The 21,009-nt window shown below is 22.0% G+C and overlaps 1 protein-coding gene across 1 annotated transcript in view; it reads right to left on the bottom strand.

Moving 5' to 3' along the window:
• Positions 1 to 17,981, bottom strand: part of LOC129612770 (homeobox protein araucan) — a 98,484-nt gene extending 80,503 nt beyond the window's left edge. Inside the window, exons 1-2 of the mRNA XM_055526531.1 lie at positions 17,855 to 17,981; positions 1,472 to 1,942 (exon numbers count right to left, since the gene is read on the bottom strand). Coding sequence (XP_055382506.1) covers positions 1,472 to 1,942; positions 17,855 to 17,857 — 474 coding nt within the window. The 5' untranslated portion in view covers positions 17,858 to 17,981. The remainder of the gene's footprint in view (positions 1 to 1,471; positions 1,943 to 17,854) is intronic.
• Between the last annotated feature and the right edge of the window lie 3,028 nt (positions 17,982 to 21,009).

The raw sequence follows: 21,009 nt of genomic DNA, 5'->3' as shown, positions 1-21,009 counted from the left end.
TGGTATACACTTTATACAAAAATCATGTTTTCCCTTTAATTATAAGGAAAGCAGTTACAGAAAAACATTTTTTTTTCTAAATTAAGAATTCAATTTCATTTTCTTATAAAGGATAGAAATAAGGATAACAATTTAAAATAGAGTCATACAATTACAATTATTGCTGGCATTTAAAATATTTCAATTGCATATTGTTTATAATATCTTTGTTAATTTGGTTGTTATTCTTAATGTATAAAAATGTTATAAAATACTAATAACATAATTAATTGAGTGAGTACATACTTAATAATAATTGTACTAAAAATAAAGACTTATGTGTACTTAATATGATAAAAATTGAATTGAATCTGATAAAAATTGATAAGAATCTGGTGATATATGAAAACATCTTGCTATTTTTCATAATTAGTACATATAGTAATAGCTTAGAATATTTATTATAGATGTACTAAAAATTAGTACAAATATACTAAAAATTTAGTACTGTTGTACTAAAAATTAATCATACCATACTAATAAAACTCATTAATATAGAGAATATTTATAACAAATTTTATAATAATATTTTCTCGAATCAAATTTTTGTTAGAACTCTGATGTATAACAGATTATAATACAGTTTGAGCAAAATTTTTCTTCAATGAGGACAAATTAAATGAGTAAAAAACGAAATAAAAAATAAAGCCTCAAATATTTAAATATAAATACAAGATCCTCATCTACGATTCCAAATTCTTTAAAGTTTAATTTTAAAAATAATTTCATTTAAATCTCCGATAAATTTTATTCAAAATTAACAATACAATTAAAATATTCACAATTCCAATCATAAAATTATTCATTGCTTATAAATATTGTTCTAAAAGAACGCTCTTGTAACACAATGCAGACGCGTTAATATTTTAACATCGATACAAAAATTAAAGATCTTATATTATTGTTTACTTTTTTTGTTGCCACAATATACAATTCTTTTGGAAATACTTAATTAATAATCTTTGCACATTGTTATTGAATGTATTTTAATAATTAAAAATTGAAAAAATAAATTAAGAATCAAAAATCATTGGGTGGTCAATCACTTTAGTCGCTACATGAGTTTACAATTTTGCATTGCATCATACATTATTTAAGAAAACAAAAAGAAAGAAAAAATAAGCAATTAAATTACGAATCGAAGTGTTGACGTTATCAGCGGTAAAATTCTGAAGAGATTCAAATATCAAAAAGAATAAGAATTATCGAAACAGTCGGCAAAAAGTTCTTTGAAACTTGAATATTTTAATCAATTCAATAATATTCAACAATAAGACAAATAGAATTATAGAAATTAACAAATTAAAATTCACAAAATCACTGATAATCTCGGCATTGATATTATTTATTTAATTCCCCCTAATCCGCCCCACATACATATGTATATAATATATCAATTATAAAAAAGAAAAACATAAAAATTAAAACTTACCGGATTTGGATAAAATGGCGGTTGATCAGCTCCCATACTTGATAAATATGCAGCAACACCTTCTGGATATACACCTAATGGTACACCACCTGGACCAACTGGTATACCAGCACCAGCTGCTGCCAGTCTTGGATAATTTAATAAATCATATTGACAAGAGCATAATGTTTGTCCAGTAACTGGATCAGTAAATATTGTTCTACCTGTATCACAGCATCTACCTGTTGATGTTGGTGTTGATGGTGTTGGTTGACCATATGGTCCACCAGCGGTTGCAGCTGAACATGGTGATGTACTACGTGCACCCGGTGGTACAGTTGATGTAACAGCCATTATTGTTGATGATTGAGTTGTACTATTATTACTACTACTACTCAATGATGATGATAATGTTGATGGCGGTTGTTGTTGTGATAATGATGTTAATACAACAGGTGATGGAGAAGATGGAGGATTTGATGAAATAGTGTTCTATATAATATTAAATAGAAAAAAAAAGAGAAAATTTAAAATAAAATTTAATTAAAATTTTTAATATTCTGTATAACTTTGTTTTATAATTTGTATAAAACTAAAAACAAAGAATAAAGCGGTGAGAATAAAAACTCTAAATGTCATTAAATTTTCAACTACTCAAACAGTAGCTCAGTAGAGCTGTTAACACGTTTTTTTTTTTTAATTTCTACAAAGGCTCTTTTATATCACCTTTTGTATTTCATGGTATATTAGAGAAAATGAGTAGATTTCCTTATTTTAATATCATAATTATTTTAGTTGTTCTAATGAACTAACCTCAAAATTTTCCCCATAAAAATGTTATTATTTTAAATATGTTACTCTAGAGAAATTTGGTGATCTTATCACGTGGCAACGTTAATAGCACGAGTTTAAACTTATGATCTATAATGTTTTATTTCATAAGGAGGAAAATTATTATTACTATACTTAAAATGTAGACATATTTTTTTCTTAATAACTGTTAATTATACAAATAAATGACTTATGTAAACTTGTAATTAAATGAACTATACAAACTTTATTGTGTTCTTTTAGAGTTGTGTTTTTATAACAATATTTTTATTAACATTTTATAGTTGTTAAAATGAGTTTGTGTTGGGTATGTAGATTATAATATAGGTAGTTGAATTTCTTGTAGTTAAAATTGTGTTGTCTTAAAAGTTATAAAACTAAAAGAATATGTTTAACAACATTATTAAGATTTGTACTTGATATTTTTCTTGTAAAATAAAAATTTCTTAAAAAAATTTACAAGAAGAAAGAAATTTCTGTTAATGAATTAAAATCAACTATACATTTAAGGAAAATTTCCAATTTTGAAATATTTAGAATAACATTTGACTTATAAACCAAGAGAAATTATACATATGGGCTTATTTTTCTTATAACCAGAATTTTTATTGTCTAACATTTGATTGCTCATCTTGTGTGAATAAAATGAGCTTTGGGAGGCCCGTACTTTAGTCTAGAATATCGAATTTTTAAAAAAACTGTCGAAAATAATTATGCGAAATCTTAAAATATTTGAATCATTCTTCCGATTCCTTCATTTGCCAATATTTTCCTAAATACATTCAATTACTCAATTTTAAATGAATATTTGTTTGAATATTTGCGTAAATTATGATATAGCGAAAATATGTTAATATATAATATAGTATACAAGCAAATCTAAACATTATAATCTAAAAAAAAAATTATAGATAAGACGAGAATATTTATTTTATAATTTTCAGCGAATAAAGAGTACAGTCCGAATAATTTATAAACACTCAATTTAATATATACATAAAATACCTTTTTTACGGTGTCAAATATTCTTCTCTAATATACTAAAATGTAACAGGAGAAATGAGTTGCAATCAATGTTTCAACAATATTGTTGAGATTTTTACAAATTGCGAAAAATAATAAATAATAAAATAGTTAAATGAAGTTACATGATTCGACAGTAACTTAACAGATGAAGGCAATGTTTTTGAAATATGAAGTCTGTAATTTGACACATGAAGATCACAATTTGATAGATGAAGAGAAGTTGTTGACAAATCGCCATTACGCATTTATAAATTAAAGCAATATTTTCATAATAGCGTATAAGCTTGAACTTAAATATATGCATAATATGTCAAGTCCATTGGTTCATATCTCACTACCTCAGCCAGTCAGTTTGGTTTTCTTCTTTGAAACAAATTCTCCTGGGGTTTTTACGAGATTCTTAAGGATCATATAATTAGCACAAAAACTAGTATTATTTCATCACACCAGATTAATTAATTAGAGAATTTTTTCCTCTCTTTTATTTTTAATAACCGACATATTGAAAGGACTGATTCTCCATTAATTTATTCTAATACCATTCAGTTCATAATATAGTAAATATCGTATGAAATCTTTATTGATATTTTGAAAAAGAAAAATATAACAAGATGTACTTTTTGTTCATACTTTTCCTATCACTGTTTACTTTCGAATTACTTATATTATACCACTTAAGGTATGGGTACTTTTCCATTTCCCTATTTAAACATTTCTTTCAACAAACTCAAATAGCACTAACTATTACAATATTTATATATACACATAATATATCGAAATTTTTGTATTGTATAGTAAAAAATCTACGGTAATATATTTATAATTTCGTATATCTTAAGCTTATATTTACTATACTTAATACCATTTAAAATTATCTTAAAAATTCAAAAATATTCAATGAAATTTAATTTGACATTTAATTATATTTAATATTTTCCTATATCATTTCATGTATAGTTAAATGCAATATTAAGATTTTAAAAAGTTACAAAAATCAAAAAAAAAAAGGAAAATAGTTAAATGCTTTTAAGTAAATATTATTTTAGTATTAAATAGAATAGTGCACATTAAAATTTTAAAATTCAATATTCAAATAGTATTCAACATTAAGTATATATAAATTGAGTATATATAAACGAGTGAGTAAGAGAGTAAATACCTAATAATACTTATGTAAATTTACCCATTGACTATGGGATTTAATATATTTTATGAATAAACTCATGTATTGGTAACAGAATGAATATTCTACATAATTAATATATTAAAACATCTACAATTATAATCGTTTAAGTCGAATTTAATTGAATACTAAATGGCATAGGTAATTCAGTCTTTGATTCTAATGGAGCTTATTGAAAAGTTAATTATATTTTTATTAATTGCAACCGACTCTTATATTTAATATATGAGTTAATATTTTTTAATAATATTACATATTATCATATACATTAGAGTTAATTACATTAGTAAAAGCTTCTATATATAATATTGAAATACGTAAGCAATAATGCACTTAACATGAATTAACATAAACCATTAATTTTTTCTATGCGCAATGTAAAAGTGTTTCGTGTAAATGAAAGCCATAACGCTAAGTAAACTTAAAATAAATATTTCGCTTTAATCAGAAATATCACTTCGAAGCAACTACAACGGCACTAATAACAAGATATCATAAATAAGAAATTTTGGAATTTGTACCAAGAGTGTACCAAGCAATTTTCCACTAACCTGAAAATTTTCATTTTTGATATTTAAGCTATAATTTTAGCATATACTAAGAAATAATATGGCATCAAAATGAAAACAACAGAAATTTCATTTGAAAAAACCATGGTACTCCAAAATCTTTTATATGGGTATGTGCTCTAAATGCATTGTGGTACATTTAAAATTTTTCAAAGAATCGAATTGAAATTCTAACTAAGTTGCATAATTGGAATTGAAAAGTAACCGATTGTCGATTAATCAGTATAGCGAATTGTATTTAAGCGAATCGAATTGTAGGTATGTCTGCCTTTATCGCAATCATAATTTACGATATACGATAAATAAATTACGATATATAATTATATTCTAATCTTCTTAAATTGAAATGAATTATACATTACTGTTACTGTTATTATTGACTTAATAAATAATATTAATAAAGTGCCCATATTTTAACATAAAAACAGAATATAAAAGTTGCTTTCATTTATGAACTAACCGCCGCCGTCGTATACATATATAAATCTAATGTGAATTTCTATACTTATTTTTCAATCAATAATCAATGATTACACAGACATGTTGAGCCATTTTTCTATTAAAACATCTCATAACTAAATTAAACATTTAAAATTACACTGATCCAAGGAATTACTAATAGAAAATTGTGATCTTTCTTAATACATATGTTTGTTCTCTTAAATATTCACTCGATAAATGGGGAGTACTTACACAGAGAGAAATAAAAATGAAGAATAAATATTTTCTTAAATGATTTTTCCATGTCAATTGCTTTTTATTTTTTTCATTTTTTAAATAAATAAAATTTTAATAAACTGTAAATATACAATGGTTTCCAAAGAAAATTAAATTATGTATGTATATAAATATAAAATATGTGTTTAATTTTATAACAAATAACAATGTTATTTTCCCATAACATTTTTAAAATACATATAAAAATTTATGTAAACTTTTATTGTAGATACACACATTACATATCTACTTACACACAAATGTACTCTTATATATGAGTAAATAGTGTATATGTCAATATACACAGTTATTACATTATGTACGTAATACTTGCAATAGTATAAAGTGTATATAACGTAAATTGTTTGAATTTACACAAGTAAATTAAAATATACATGATTTACCTTTGAATATAGACTACATATTTGACGGCTCTTTACAAAATAATTCAACCATATCATAAGTAAATTATATACATACATATATAAATAAATATTTGGCAGAAAAAAAATGAATAATAGGAATTATTACTTAAAAAAATTTAACTCCTCTTTAACCCTAAACTGAATACTAAATTTTTTATTAGAAATATTCTAACATTTTTAATTTTATTCAAATAATAATGGTTTTTTAAATAATTAATAATATTATTTGTTAAACTTAATTAAATATAGGTACTTTATAGAGATTTTAATAGTTTTTTGGTCTCACTTTGAGAACCAGGGTAATTAACGGGTTAATACAAAATAGTTTAAATGTAAAAATGCTAAAATGAATTTTCTATGAGTCTTGAATGATAATTATATAAAAAAAAATTAAGTTTTTTTTTTAAATTCAATTGCGAAGTGGAATCGAAAATGCTCATATAGGATTAAAACTATATAACAGTTTAGTTTATAATAACAATAATCGATAGTTAATTATTCTTGGCTAACACATTTTTGGCATGACGATTATACCAATTTTGTACAGAATTACTTATTTCCAAGAAAATTATTTTAAGTATATGAAAATTTTCAATTACTTATTTATTTTACAGAAAATGATTTTAAAATACTAAAAACGAACCCTTATTCCCTTTCTCTCCGGAATTAAAAAAACTACTTTTTACCAAGAGTGTCTTACCACCATTTTTAAGTTTTCGATGCCTTATGCATCTTATATTAAGTAGCCGCTTAATATAAGATGCATAAGGCATCGTATAAAAAAATCCCGTCAATCTTGACAAATTACAGCAAACTATAAATTAATTATTTCGAAAAAAAAAATCTGCCGGACTGACTTAAAAATTTTCTTTTAGTTTTAATAAAGCAAAACAAAAAAGTATACTCAAGATAATTTTTTAAGGTATTCAAGCCACCATTTGTTGCAGTTTTTTTAGAGGTCCAGATTTTTGGCTAATTTTTACAAAACTTGAGAATAAACTTAATTAAATATCATAATATTTTTCTTATGATTTAGAATTTTACAAAATTAATTAAATTAATTTTTTTTTTCCTTCTTCACTCCTAGGAGGAACTTATGGCTAGTGCATGATATGATGCCCTAGTTTCATAGCGTCATAGAAATCACTTAAATTAATTAAGTATTTAAAAATTTTCTAATAAATTAATATTCAAAATAATATTAAAATACTTCTTCCATTATAACATGTAATGATATACTCATAAAATCATTCGTATACTTACTTACATAACCTATACAATAGTACAGTGCAACCAATATCATAATCTGAATGAAAAACATTAAAAATTTAAATACGTACATAACTAAGCTCAAACATAATATACTAAGTATAATGTATAATATTAATACAACAATATTCTTACAACATTAAAGTAATATAAGAATAATACAAAAAAAAAAATAATAATAAATGAGAAAAAAAAAACTAACATACTTAATGATAGTTTAAACATACAACTAACATAAGTATAAAGCATTAAATAAGCCATGAAACGAGATTTTAAAGTACTCAGTTACCGAGTATACAAACTACATATTATATGTAAAATAGTTTGTAAAGAAATGAATGCGGCTTAAATTATTTGATGTTCTATTAAATGATAAAAAAACAAATAAACTAAACGAGTATGTCAACTAGGTATATGTATACAATTTAAAAATTTTAAAATTTAAAATACACACATGTACGTGTATACATATGCATAATGTATACTTGTATATGTTACGGGTAAATGTAAATTTTTTTTATGCCTTCGAGCGGGAAGGTAATAATATACCTAATTTCACCTGGACGACAAAAAAATATTGTTGTTGTTCTTGTTTTTGTTAAATTTTTTTTTTTTTTTTTAGTTTTCCTGCCTCTATCTAAATGTGAAAAGGAAAGATTTGAAATGTACATGAATTTTATGAATAAAGAGATCGAATTTATTATGAGACAATAATTCGAAAATTATAGATTTTTTAAATTAGAAACTTAGACGTAATACCAAATTAAATTAATTAATAAAATTATATTTGAAAAATAATGAGCTATACAATTATAAAGTACTTTTACTTTATGAATTGAATTAAAAAAAAGTTAACAGCTATAGATACCTACTTTAAGTATTTTAAAAAAAATATGAGTACTTCTACTAACACACAAATTATTAATGATTCAATAACAGTAAGTACTCATAATTGAGTGTGAGAGAAAATTGTAATAGTTGAATAAAACAAAAATTTAAAAAAAAAAAATTGGGAGGGAATTAAAAAATAAGGGTTGGACTTGTAACATATTTGGTATTACAGATTTTAGAGAATAAATTAGAAATAACAATATTTTTTGTTAAGTATCAAACTTATTTTGTTTGATCCAACAAATAATATTTTAGTAATTTTAATTTTTTGTGAATATTTTTTGAATTTAATTAGTACTCTAACACATATTATAACACGTTGAGCTCCAATCTATCACTGGTGAGAAAGTTTTAAAAGAATTAATCAATGATTGTGTATATTTTTGAACATCCTATAATCTGAATTAACATTTCCAATATTTTATTTTGTTCTCAAACCTTGTATGATCGAACAATTTGTCTGTTTGAAAATATATTTTCAGTCGTCTTATACAATAATGATTTTTTTTTTAAACTTGACAATTAAATAAAACTAAATTAAACAAAAACCTTCATATTATTATTTTAGAGAGCTGAAGGGTGTTGTATTATATTAGCATGCATGTACGATAAGAATAAGCATGTTGGACGGAAATTAAAATTCGATTTTTAGTACTTAATTTTGAACAAATTATATAAAACTTTTGAACAAACTAATCAGAACAAAACTTGGATTTGAAGTTTTAAATAATATAGAAGAACCTCTAAATATTAGGTATAGAACATATTAAAATTAACCGTTTTATAACTAATAAATTGAATATTGAATTTGACTGGATTGAAATTTTAAAATGTAGCATTTTTTTCAAAAATTTTATTGTCGAAAACTTTTCAACATCAATATCTTATTTCTTATATGTACTTAAAGAGTAACACATTTAATTCCAGCCCTCACTTACGCAACTCTATAAATTTTTCGTTCACAATTTCACCATTATATACAATTAGTATAACATTATTATTTAATCAAACTGACCCACTACTTATAATGTTATATATTAAAGAAATGTACAAACTTCAATACATATATTTAATATTATGACTATTATACGGAAAAATTTGAAATTAAAATATAAAAAGAAACTTTTTTTTTTCCAAGAGGGCGGCTTTTTTTTTTTGAATTTTTGAAAGATTATCTTATCTTTAAAATTATAACAGAAAAAAAAAATTAAAAATAGAAATTAAATAGAAATTTTTAACATTTTACCAATAAAGTTTAAAGTTGATAAAAAAAAAAAAAAAAATATTAAGATAAGAAAACGCTTGTCTTTTTGTTAAAAATAAATCTATATTTTGAGCAATGAATAACAATCGATTGCTGATTTCACTCAAGAAGTACTTGGCTACATTTTATAATAAAAATTTTTTTATAAGAATAGACTTAAGAATGGTTTCGTTTGATTTGGATCATACGTCAATTTTTACGTACATTATAATTTATAATTTTTGTTGTTTTGAGAAAGCAGCAATATCATGTTGCTCTACAGCTCGGGGTTAACTTTGGTCTTCTTTACATTTTCTCTCCATTGGTCTCTATTTTGTGCCGCTGATCGTGACATTTAGAACTCTGGTGTCATTTTCTATATTGTCCATTCATCTAGTACTTGGTCGACCATCAGTTAAGACAAATTTAATGACAGTGAAAATAGAAAAATTCAATTAACACAATTACTACTCATAAATTCTAGGGACTTATGCAAAAAATTATATTTCTAAAACACTAATGAGACTGAAACTTTTCAATATTGTGTAGCTAGTTTATTTTCAAATTATAAAGATCATTTACATAATGTTATACAAGACAGAATGTAAAATGAAACCAAATAGTGACACTTATATGATCCAATTCTAAGAAGTCAAATTTATAAAGGTACCTAATCGAAAGTATACTTGTGTATATTTTTAGAACGTTATACGTTTCTGTATTGTGAAAAATCTACTGAATATATTTAAGTATTGCAAATTATATATTGTTTGAGTTTAGGCTAGTAAGTAATGTAGGCTGATTTCATGCCCCTTCCCCCAATTTTGGAACTGCATTTAAATTTTAAATTGATTTTTAGTACTTACAAGAAGAAATACTAAAATTTTTGTTCTAAAATTACAGTTAATTGTTAAATTTTCTTATCATTCTTATTTTCTTAGTTCAGTTATTTCAAATATCAGTTTTTTCTAGTACAAAATTTTAATGAAATTTTAGAATCAAAGTACTTAAATTAAGTATACTTTAAATTTAGGTAGGTATAAAATATTAATTTAAGAAAAAAATTATGTATAATAGAACTACGAAATTAAAATTCATATGTTTATTACAGTACTTAGTACTAAAATTATTTATTTAATTACTTTCATAAGGTAAGTGTCCCCACTACTGACAATAGCAGTAATACTGACATACTTGTAATCTCTTAAAATAATTAAGAGATTTTCTCTATACAACATATAAGTATACATATATTTTTGCTTATTATTCATTCTACTTATTAATAGTAGAAAGACGTATTTAATTATTAGACATAAACAGTACAAGAATTATTTTATATTGAATAATATTGTATTGATTTATCATGTACGAATGTATTTTGTTGTTTGTAAAATGTAAATGATTTGTCATAATTTTATTATCATTACTTAAGTATATATAGCAATTTAATTCGATTTCTAATTTTAAATATTTAATATTCTTTATTCTTTTACAATCAATTGTTTTTTGCTATAATTATTTTAATTATCATATTATTTTATAGCGTAAAATTATTTTAATAACCATACTATACACGCATACATGCATGTATAACACATATGTATTTACATATTTATATACATATTTCAATAATTATCTAGACATACTTGTGTATTATATTTTACAGATAATAAATAATATTTACACATTAATTTTTTTTTATAGATTATAGATTGTGTGTATTATTGAAAAAAAAAAGTAAAAAATTATTTAGTATTTTAAGAATTCAAAAGAAGAAAAAAAAATTTTTTTAATAAATAAATTTAAAAATTGTAAAAATATATTTTATATACATACATACAATATATTTATATATCATGTATGTATATATATTTATTTTTTTACAGATTGTGTATGTTTACTGTCATATTGAACATGATTCGCGGTCCTTTTGATCATATCAATATTTTAAAGAGATACTTCAAAAAAAAAAAAAAACAGCACAAGAAAAAAAGATTATTTTCAATAATGTCATGGAAAATTAAATAAAAAATATTGTGTACATACTTATGTATTTAACACACACACACACACATTCACATAAACAAACAATAAATATGATCATGATCATTGGACGTTTTATTATACTCTTCTTCTCTGTATATAGTTGAATAGATATTATATATACATATATATACTTAGGTAATTATGTATGTTTGTATAAAAATTTATTTTTTTGATATTATACATGCATAATATACTTTAAGATTATTAACAATTTTTATAAATTGAAAAAAAAAAAATTATTGTACATAAAAATAAATAAAATATGAATTCCAGCTATAACTCTAGGTCTAGCTCTATGTATGAAAACGAATAAAAGAATTAAAAAAAAAAAAGAAAAAAAAGTTTAATGGGTTTTGGCCTTATCTACTATACACACTATATACGAGTAGTTAAAAATAAAATTAAATAGGAAAAATAGAAAAGAAGAAAAAAAAAAAAATTTTGATGTCTTCTTATTTCTCGACAATTTAATTTTTTTTTTCTTGTGTGTATTTTTTAAGATCTACACGTAGGTTTTCAATCAAATATAACTATAGAATAGACAGTACTTACGCGTATAATGTGTATAGACAAAATAAAATTTAAGGAGCCCCAAAAACACTGTTCAAATGTAATGATTTCAAATGAGGAATTAGCAAATAAATTTTTTGTAATTATCTGTTGCAAATATATTAATTTAATATATAAAAAATATAAAATTTTCATATAAAATTTTGAATTTGATTTATAACAAATCAAATATTATTTTGAACACAATAGGAGTAGTGAACTCAGCAACAAAAAAAGGAGGCTTTATATGTACATATATGTAAGCGTCTATTTGTAAAGATCTTAAAAATTTTCTATACTCAATAATTTTGAGTCTTGTAATTTCAAAATTGTTATATAAAGTGTTATATAAAGTTTTATATATAAACTATTGTTATATAAAGTGTTTGAGCTCATCAGCAGGGTGGATTTCGAGTGAGTACCGTTGGGGCATGCCCCGGAGCGAAGCAGGAGATCTATGCGCAGGTTGGATGAGGCACAATATAGATTCTTATGTGCGGTCATGGTGCAATATTACTCCGGTTGTACAAATCTACAAGCTATTATATCAGAAAAATTTCTTAACAATTTTAAAATATAAATAATGTTTGGATATTTTAAAAAGAAATTATATTGAAATTGGCATATTATTTGCGAAAAAAATTTTTTAATATGAATAATTTTTCATTAAAATATAAAAGTAGCCACACATAAGACAAGAAATTAGATCTAATTGAAAAATAAAATCTATTTCCACCATTATTTTTTTTAATAAAAAAAACTCTGTTCTGTAAAAACTGGAATGACCCAATTAATATTGTCAACATATATTAAGTATGGCAACCTATTTTATATTCTATATTAATACTGAATATTCTAATATAACTTAATAAATTATTAATGAAATTCAGCTTGCAAAATCATATTTAATTGTATATATAAGTAGTATAACACACATGTACTTATATGTAATACTAAATTTGGCTTAAAAATTATTACTTTATAACTAGATTTGCAATTCAATTTAATGTAATTTAGGAAAATATGTAAAAAATTTCTCATTATACCAGTTCTGAGGTTTGATAATTCAACAAATTCCATAAACCATGGACCAGATACTAATTAGTATTTACTATTTTCGTATAAAAAATTATACTCTGTTGGAGCAAATGGGTTCATTGGAGGGAAATATAATTAAATAAAAAAATTCTTGTCGATATAAATTGTAATTAAGTATAAAAATTTTCGATAATTTTCACGCTACTTCAATTAATTTTCAAATATCGAGAAGTCACTGTATAATAATCTAAAATATCTAAGTATAATTTACCTTGTATTTATTTTACTCATTCAATTAAGTAATATTAGGTATGTAGATATACATTTAAGTATAATTATGTTGTACATATTTATTTTTATCCAAAAATTAGAAAAATTTTCGATTTTTATTTCAAATCTCATGACAGATTAAACGATATTGTTATAAAACGAAAGTTATACCGAAAATTCATAACAAAACCATTTTCTTAACAAATCTAGAGACCATTTTTACTTTATTTACTAATAACAAAATCAACAATAAAAAACAAATACAATCATTCAATTTCATTGGGTATATTTAAAAAAACTTAATTGTCAATTTAATAATTTTGATATTTGTATTTACAATAATAATTTTTTAAAATGACAATTTTACAAATACAAAAAATTATTTGACATAGGGAATGTCAAAAATCATTTTTGTTATGTAAAAGAGATTCCGACTTCAAAAAAAATTTGTTTTTTTTTTATACAAAATGTTTAAATATTTTTAAAGAATAAGATAAAATATTGATTTTTCTCTTATCAATTAAATTTATAACAAAAATTTTTTGATTTTTGATAATGATTGTGTGATTATTTGAATATTTCATATAATATTTTTGTTAAACCTAGGCCCACAATGAATACATACATACATATGATTATTTGCTTATCAAATTTGTTTTTAAATAGAAACATTAAAAAATTTATTTATACTATTTTATATAATAGTTTGCGGTATCGTATAAGTTAATTGACAATTAATTTTAATTCAATATTCATATAAGTTCTGTCATATAGTAAATAGAATTTAAAATGTTTTGTCATAATAAAACACATAAGTTCTGTCTAATAATGTTCGGATTGCTTGTTTAGTATAATGTCATAATAAACCATAAAAAAATTTTTTACCTTCAAATTAATAATTTATTGATAAGAAATTTATAGAATTTTGTAAAATGTATAATACTTATAGCAAGGACATTATAATCATTGATATTATGATAACAATTATTTTAAAGGGACAAAGCAAAATATGAATTCATACTCTAGAATTAAAGACGGTTTTAAATTAGAAAATGTAGATAATGAAAATGTAGAATTTCAGGTGCCGAATTTTATTATAATAATTCTATATTTAGGATAACATTACAAATTCTGTGATTGTAAAAGAAAATTTGGGCTATGAGCATAATTATTTCGACTTGAGCAGCTTTATATTTTATTTCTAATTAAAATTTTCTGTACTATGGTCAGAATTTGATTACTAAACCCGAATACCTTCCGTCAATTCCGGAAATTGTATGAAATTCCAACATTTTTGAAAAAATTATATTTAAATTTTCAATTCAAGTTTTTTCAACAATACCAGATTAATTTTTTTTTTTTTGGACACAAATTCAAATTTGAATCATTTAGAAAAATTTTTAAATTTATTGAAATTAAATTTAGTCCAAGGAAAATTAGTGTATTAAATATCGAAAAACATAAAATATTTCAAATTAAAGAAAAAATATCTCCTCATTCGCAAAACAAATACGACATAAGAAAAGGAGGGAGTGGCAAATTAGATTAGAGCTCTCCATATATAAAGATGAGTGGACGTCTCAAACTGGATTAGACCTTCTCCACATTCTAGAAGCGGATGCTCTTAGAAGAGAAGCAAGTATGATTTACAAACTGAGGTTAAATACTTAATAAATTTTAATTTTCTCTTATATTCACTTCTACTGATTATATTTCTTTCACCAATGCATGATTGCAATTATAATTGATGACATCACAAAAGTAATTAAATTTAATTACTTATGACATCATAAAATACTTATAAAATTTATAATACATTATCAGTTTAATTATACATGTAGCAAGTATAATAACACTGACTATACGAGTATAATAAGAATTTAAGCTCAATATTATTTACTTAAGAAATTAAATTACTCAATGTACAATTTAATTTATTTACACAATATTTTTTAAATTAATTTTGTAATGATTACAAGTTGTTACAAGGCAAATAATGATAACAATTACATATAAGTATATAATAATTGTAAAATTAATTAAATATTAATTTTATTTTTCATTATCTTACAATTTGAACTTCTTCTACTCATTCTATAATATTGTCTTCGCTATATCTACATACTTGTATAGTTTTTGAATATGAAGTCATTTTCGAATCTGTTATACATTTGTAATGAATTCAAAAATGATAAATTTAGTAAGTAAAATTTCTTTTATTAGAAGATATTGTAAAAAAATTAATAAAATTTTTGAAACTTTTCAAAATTTTCATAACTTAGAGCTTAAAAATTATCTGAAAAACAATAATATTGCCTTATTTAACTAAAAAAGAGAATAAAATTGAGGTGAAATTAAGTATTCATGTAATTTAATAAAATGAAAATTTATTGACGGCTTTTCATTTAAAAATCATTTCTTTCTTAAGCAAAAATTAGAATAATTTCTAATTACATAAAGTTTCGAATTCAAAGCCTTGGGATTCTTTCCATATTGTAAACAAACTCATGTTTTAAACTGCCTTTTAACATATGTTTAGTTTTATAAATATACTATTCTTAAAATTCTAAGCCTACATAAAACGATACAGCATTGAACCTAAGAATCTTACTGTACAAAATTTTATAGACTATTGTGCTTACATTATGGAACAAATTTGAAATTTAGATCTTCAAAATCCAAATTTAATCATCAATACTTGCAGTAACGAACATGTACTTGTAAATATATTGAAAACTTACTTGCGCATCTGCAAAAGATAAATTTTTATAATAAGCGCAGATTTTAACTATAACAAATCGCAATTATTTTTTGAAATTCAAAATTTTATAAGCCTAAACTTAAGAAAGTACATGCATATTACATGAGATATTTTGTGTTTCAAATTACATTTTACTAAAAATAACAAAATAAATTGCATAACGTTAACAGTTACAAGGTATTTCTGTAACTGTAATACAAATTTTGTTTACAATCTAATTCTATTTTTTAACGATTACTTCAAGATTTCGTTCAAATTTGGAAAATTCATTTTGAGATGTTCAATCCATTATAAAATTGCATATTATACGAATTAACATCGACTATTATTTTGTAGTTAAGTTTTATTAAATTTAATTATTAAAACTTAAAAATCACAGAGTTTTAAGTAACAATTAAGTATTATGAAAACAAGTTTCAATATGAATTCATTTTTACATACAAGAAAATTTCCGGTATGAAAGAAACACCGACGGAAATTTACAATTGTCTTTAAGTTTTCTTCGTTCTGTTTTTCTTAAAACTAGATTAATAAGTACAAATCCAGATTAGGAATAATTTTGTAGCTGTATGAACTTCTTAGAAAATAAAAACATACTTAAGTAGATATATATATATATATATAAAAATTTCCATTATTCTTATTACTTAAGTATATTAAATCGGAAAATTTTAAAAAAAGAGGAAAATTAAAATGAAATTTCCTGAATCTAATATTGTGAATATTGATCTCAGAGTAATTTCATCGCAACTGAACATATTATGTTTATAAAAACGAAGTGTTCACACTTGAAATCACTAAGAAATAAATAATTTTTTGTCTTACGAAATAATTTCGCGAAATTATGAATAATTACAGCGAAATTTAACATTTTCCTTTAATAATTGGATTTGAAGAAGCAAGACTAATCAAAGCCAGACAATTTCAAAGCAATTTGGCATTAAGCTTTTTGTATATAAGTACCAATTTTCTTTTTAAAAATTTTGTGTCAAATTTCACCTGAACCTGATTCAATTAAAATAATCACTTATAATTCTTATTAGTTACTATTTAGTGTATCACAAATTAAGTAGGTTGTGTGATTTGAAATGCAAATTTCATTTTTATTTTAACAGTCAATGGTCACTTGTATTAAATATTCGCATAAGTATAATATTTATAAATTGAAATTTAAAATCATAGAAATAAAATTTTAATTTGCATAGTTTCAATGACAAGGATTCAATTAACATCTATACTAAAATGAATGAGTTTTATATAAGTAAAAAGTCTTTATATTTTTGTACAATATAGTATTAAATCAATTTCTTCTCGAAGCCTAGAATCATAATGAAAGGCGTACCTAATAAACAATAGACTTAAAGACCATTTTGTCGAAAATTATTATTTAATTCACCAATAAATCACCAATATCACCAATAATTATCAAAAAATATAACTACATAGTCAAAAATATAACAAAATTCCTAATCAAGAAATAGTAGTTAGCGTAATTCGTAAACCTAGAGTCCTAAACAATTGACATGGCATAAGTGAGTATCTACACTTAATTAGGAATTTAAAAAGAAATATTTTTTATTACATACCATGCACTATGAAAATATTTGAATCCTTTTGTTAAAAATTAATTATAAAATTTATTTTAATAATTTATTTTTTTTTTGAATTATGCTTCTTAGTTAATTATTAGACCTTAAAATAAGTCGTTTTTTTTTTTTTGTTATACAATCAAAATACCCAAAAACGAATAAAAATTAATAATTAAATTAAATTCATTTTAAATTTTATTCAAAATTTTTTTTTCACAAGAAAAAACTGAAAAGTATATTACAAGTATTTTTCACTATATTTGTAATAATTTATTCATAATTATTGTATAATTTTTTTTATATAACAATTTATCAAATAAATTCAATATTTTTTGTAATTATCATCACTCTTTTCGGGTATTTTTTTAAAAATAAATTTGATATTTTAATTCAAATAATTAATTTTTATTAAAAACATTGTTTCACTTTATATTATATTTTAGCATTCTTAATATATTTATTATTATATTTAATTTTTAATTAATTATTTTCTGTTATATATATTTTATTTTATAATTATACAATTTTAATTAGGTATGTGCCAATTATTTTTCAATTAATTTCTGTTATATTCATATTTAAATAGCACTTTTTCCAAAAATTTTCAATAATTTTGAATATTTCGTTTCATAAATATTTAAATATTTTGTTTAATTCTTTTATATTTTTCCTTATATTGTTATATGCAATATTTGTAATATTATTGATTTAAATATTTAATTTTTAAATTTTAAAATTTTGGAAAAAAAAAATGATTCAAATGTAAAATATAGAAAAATGTACACATGTTTATTATTTTTTAAATTATATAAGTTAAAAGTGTTATACAATTTTAAATTTTTATAATTTAATTGCTATTATAATAATTTTTTGCACACTTTTTTTTTTTTTTATTATTTTTTAATAATTTCTTGCTCAATCTTTAAAATCAAATTCAAACATCTGTATATCTTTATTAAAAGTTCCTACAAACTTTATTTTTGTATAATAATAAAAATTTTTTTTTCTGTTATACACAAAATTTAATAATTAATTATTTTTGTTATTTTTATTTTATTGTCAAAAAATATTTAAAAATTCATTTCGTAAATAATATTGTATTTTTCATTTTCTATAAAATATAATTATATTTGTTATACTACGTTATTATTTTTTTTATGACACCACGAGATGTTATACGATATGTAACGTAATAATAATAACATTTTCTCTTTAACATTGTAATTATGACAATATCAATGCAAATAAACTGTAATAATGAATATTGTTATTTTTTTTTCTCTTTATTAATAAACTGGTTTCAATTATAATTTCAATATTAATATTATTCAAATTCCAATTGAATAATAAATAATAAAATAAAAATGAAAACAAAAATTTCGAAAATATTTTTTTTTTTTATATATAAAAATTATATTTATATGTACACATGTGTATTTATTATTAAAATAAAATAATAATGATTTTTTTTTCTACTATATACCAGGCGAACAAACGATACAATCTATTTAACAGTCGAAATAAGACTAACATGCAAACAAATGTTGCTGACAAATTCAACCCGACAGGCACAAAAGATTAAACATTTTTACTTTTGTTTCAAAAACCAAAAATAAAAAAAAAACACAACACAAAAATATAAATCCAGCAACATAATGCTAGCAACACAAATTTTTTTGTTTCTTGTTTTTTTTATTTTCAAATAATAAAAATGTACATGAATACATTTTGTATAACTATAATAATACAAATGTACATACCTTCACAACAAAAATGTATGCATTTCATTTAAAAAATAATAAAAATCAAAAAATAGTAGAATAAAAAAAAAAAACAAGTTTTCTCTTATGTAGTTTTTATTAAGAATGACAACACAATTTAATGTAGTAGTTATACATACGTATTTATTGTTATACATGAAAATACATACGGTTATATTCTACATTTTTATTATTTATTGTACATATTATAATATCTATGTTCATATACATATACAAAATGCATATAACAATAAAAACAATACAATAATAATGTATACACAAACACACATAAATGTATAACAATTATATAAATTTAACAAGAACAATAAAAAAAAAAAAAGAAAACCAAAAGGCGAAAACAGCAGGAGCAGTAAAAATGCACCAACAAAAATTATACAAGAAAACAAGAAAAAAAAATGAACAACCATAAATACAAATAAGGTAACAACACCATCAACGAACGAATGATGGCATAAAAACGAGGAAAGAACACAAGTATGACAAGAACAAGAAAAATAAAAAACATAAAAGAAAACACAACCCCAACAAAATATAATAACGAATACATACAGTATTACAGTATTACACAAATAGAAACAACAAAAAGAAATGAAACGTTATTACAAAAAAAAAAAACTGTTATACTCTTTTAACTGTATACTTAAACAACAATATAAATGTTATTTCATATATACTACATTAAATCAATATTAGATAGAATGAATAAGAAAACCCATATAATGTAGAGAGAAAGAGAGAGAGGAAAATAAATTTTCATTTGAAAATTAAATGGTTATAAAGAGAAAAGGAATAGGAAAGATTATTAAACAGAGATAAGAAATTTAATGTTGAATAGAAAAAGAAGTAAAATATTTTGTTCAACAAGAAATTAAACAAAATAAAACAAAAATGACAGAAAAAAAAAAACAATTAAATAAAAAATAAATGAATGAATGAATGAACAAAAAAAAAATAAATGAAAAAAAAAACAAGTTAAAAAAAACTATAAGAAAAAGAGAGAAAAAAAAAACGACGACGACATAGAGTACAACAATATTGTACAATATTATTGTGTTTTGTATGTATTCATCATTTCTGATCATCAATATCAATTTATATCAATATCAAATATTATCAATTATAATGAATATCAATCATAAAATGTTGGAATTATTTTGTGATTGTAGTTGTAATTTTAAAATTTTTTTCTTTCCATTTCTCTTCTTTATACTCTCATAATAAATTTTAATAATAATAATAATTACGATAGTAGATTAAAGTTTTTATTGAATTGCATTCTAATAGTATAACTAAATATATAAGTATATACATATGTATACAATTATAAAATATATATATATATCTTTTATAACATTAATTTGGTTATAGAAA

Source organism: Condylostylus longicornis, unplaced genomic scaffold (assembly GCF_029603195.1).
Source record: "Condylostylus longicornis isolate FDR11 unplaced genomic scaffold, ASM2960319v2 ptg000077l, whole genome shotgun sequence".
Lineage (NCBI taxonomy): Eukaryota > Metazoa > Arthropoda > Insecta > Diptera > Dolichopodidae > Condylostylus > Condylostylus longicornis.
The sequence above is the reverse complement of the archived record's forward strand: the minus strand, read 5'-3'. Positions and strand labels throughout refer to the sequence as shown.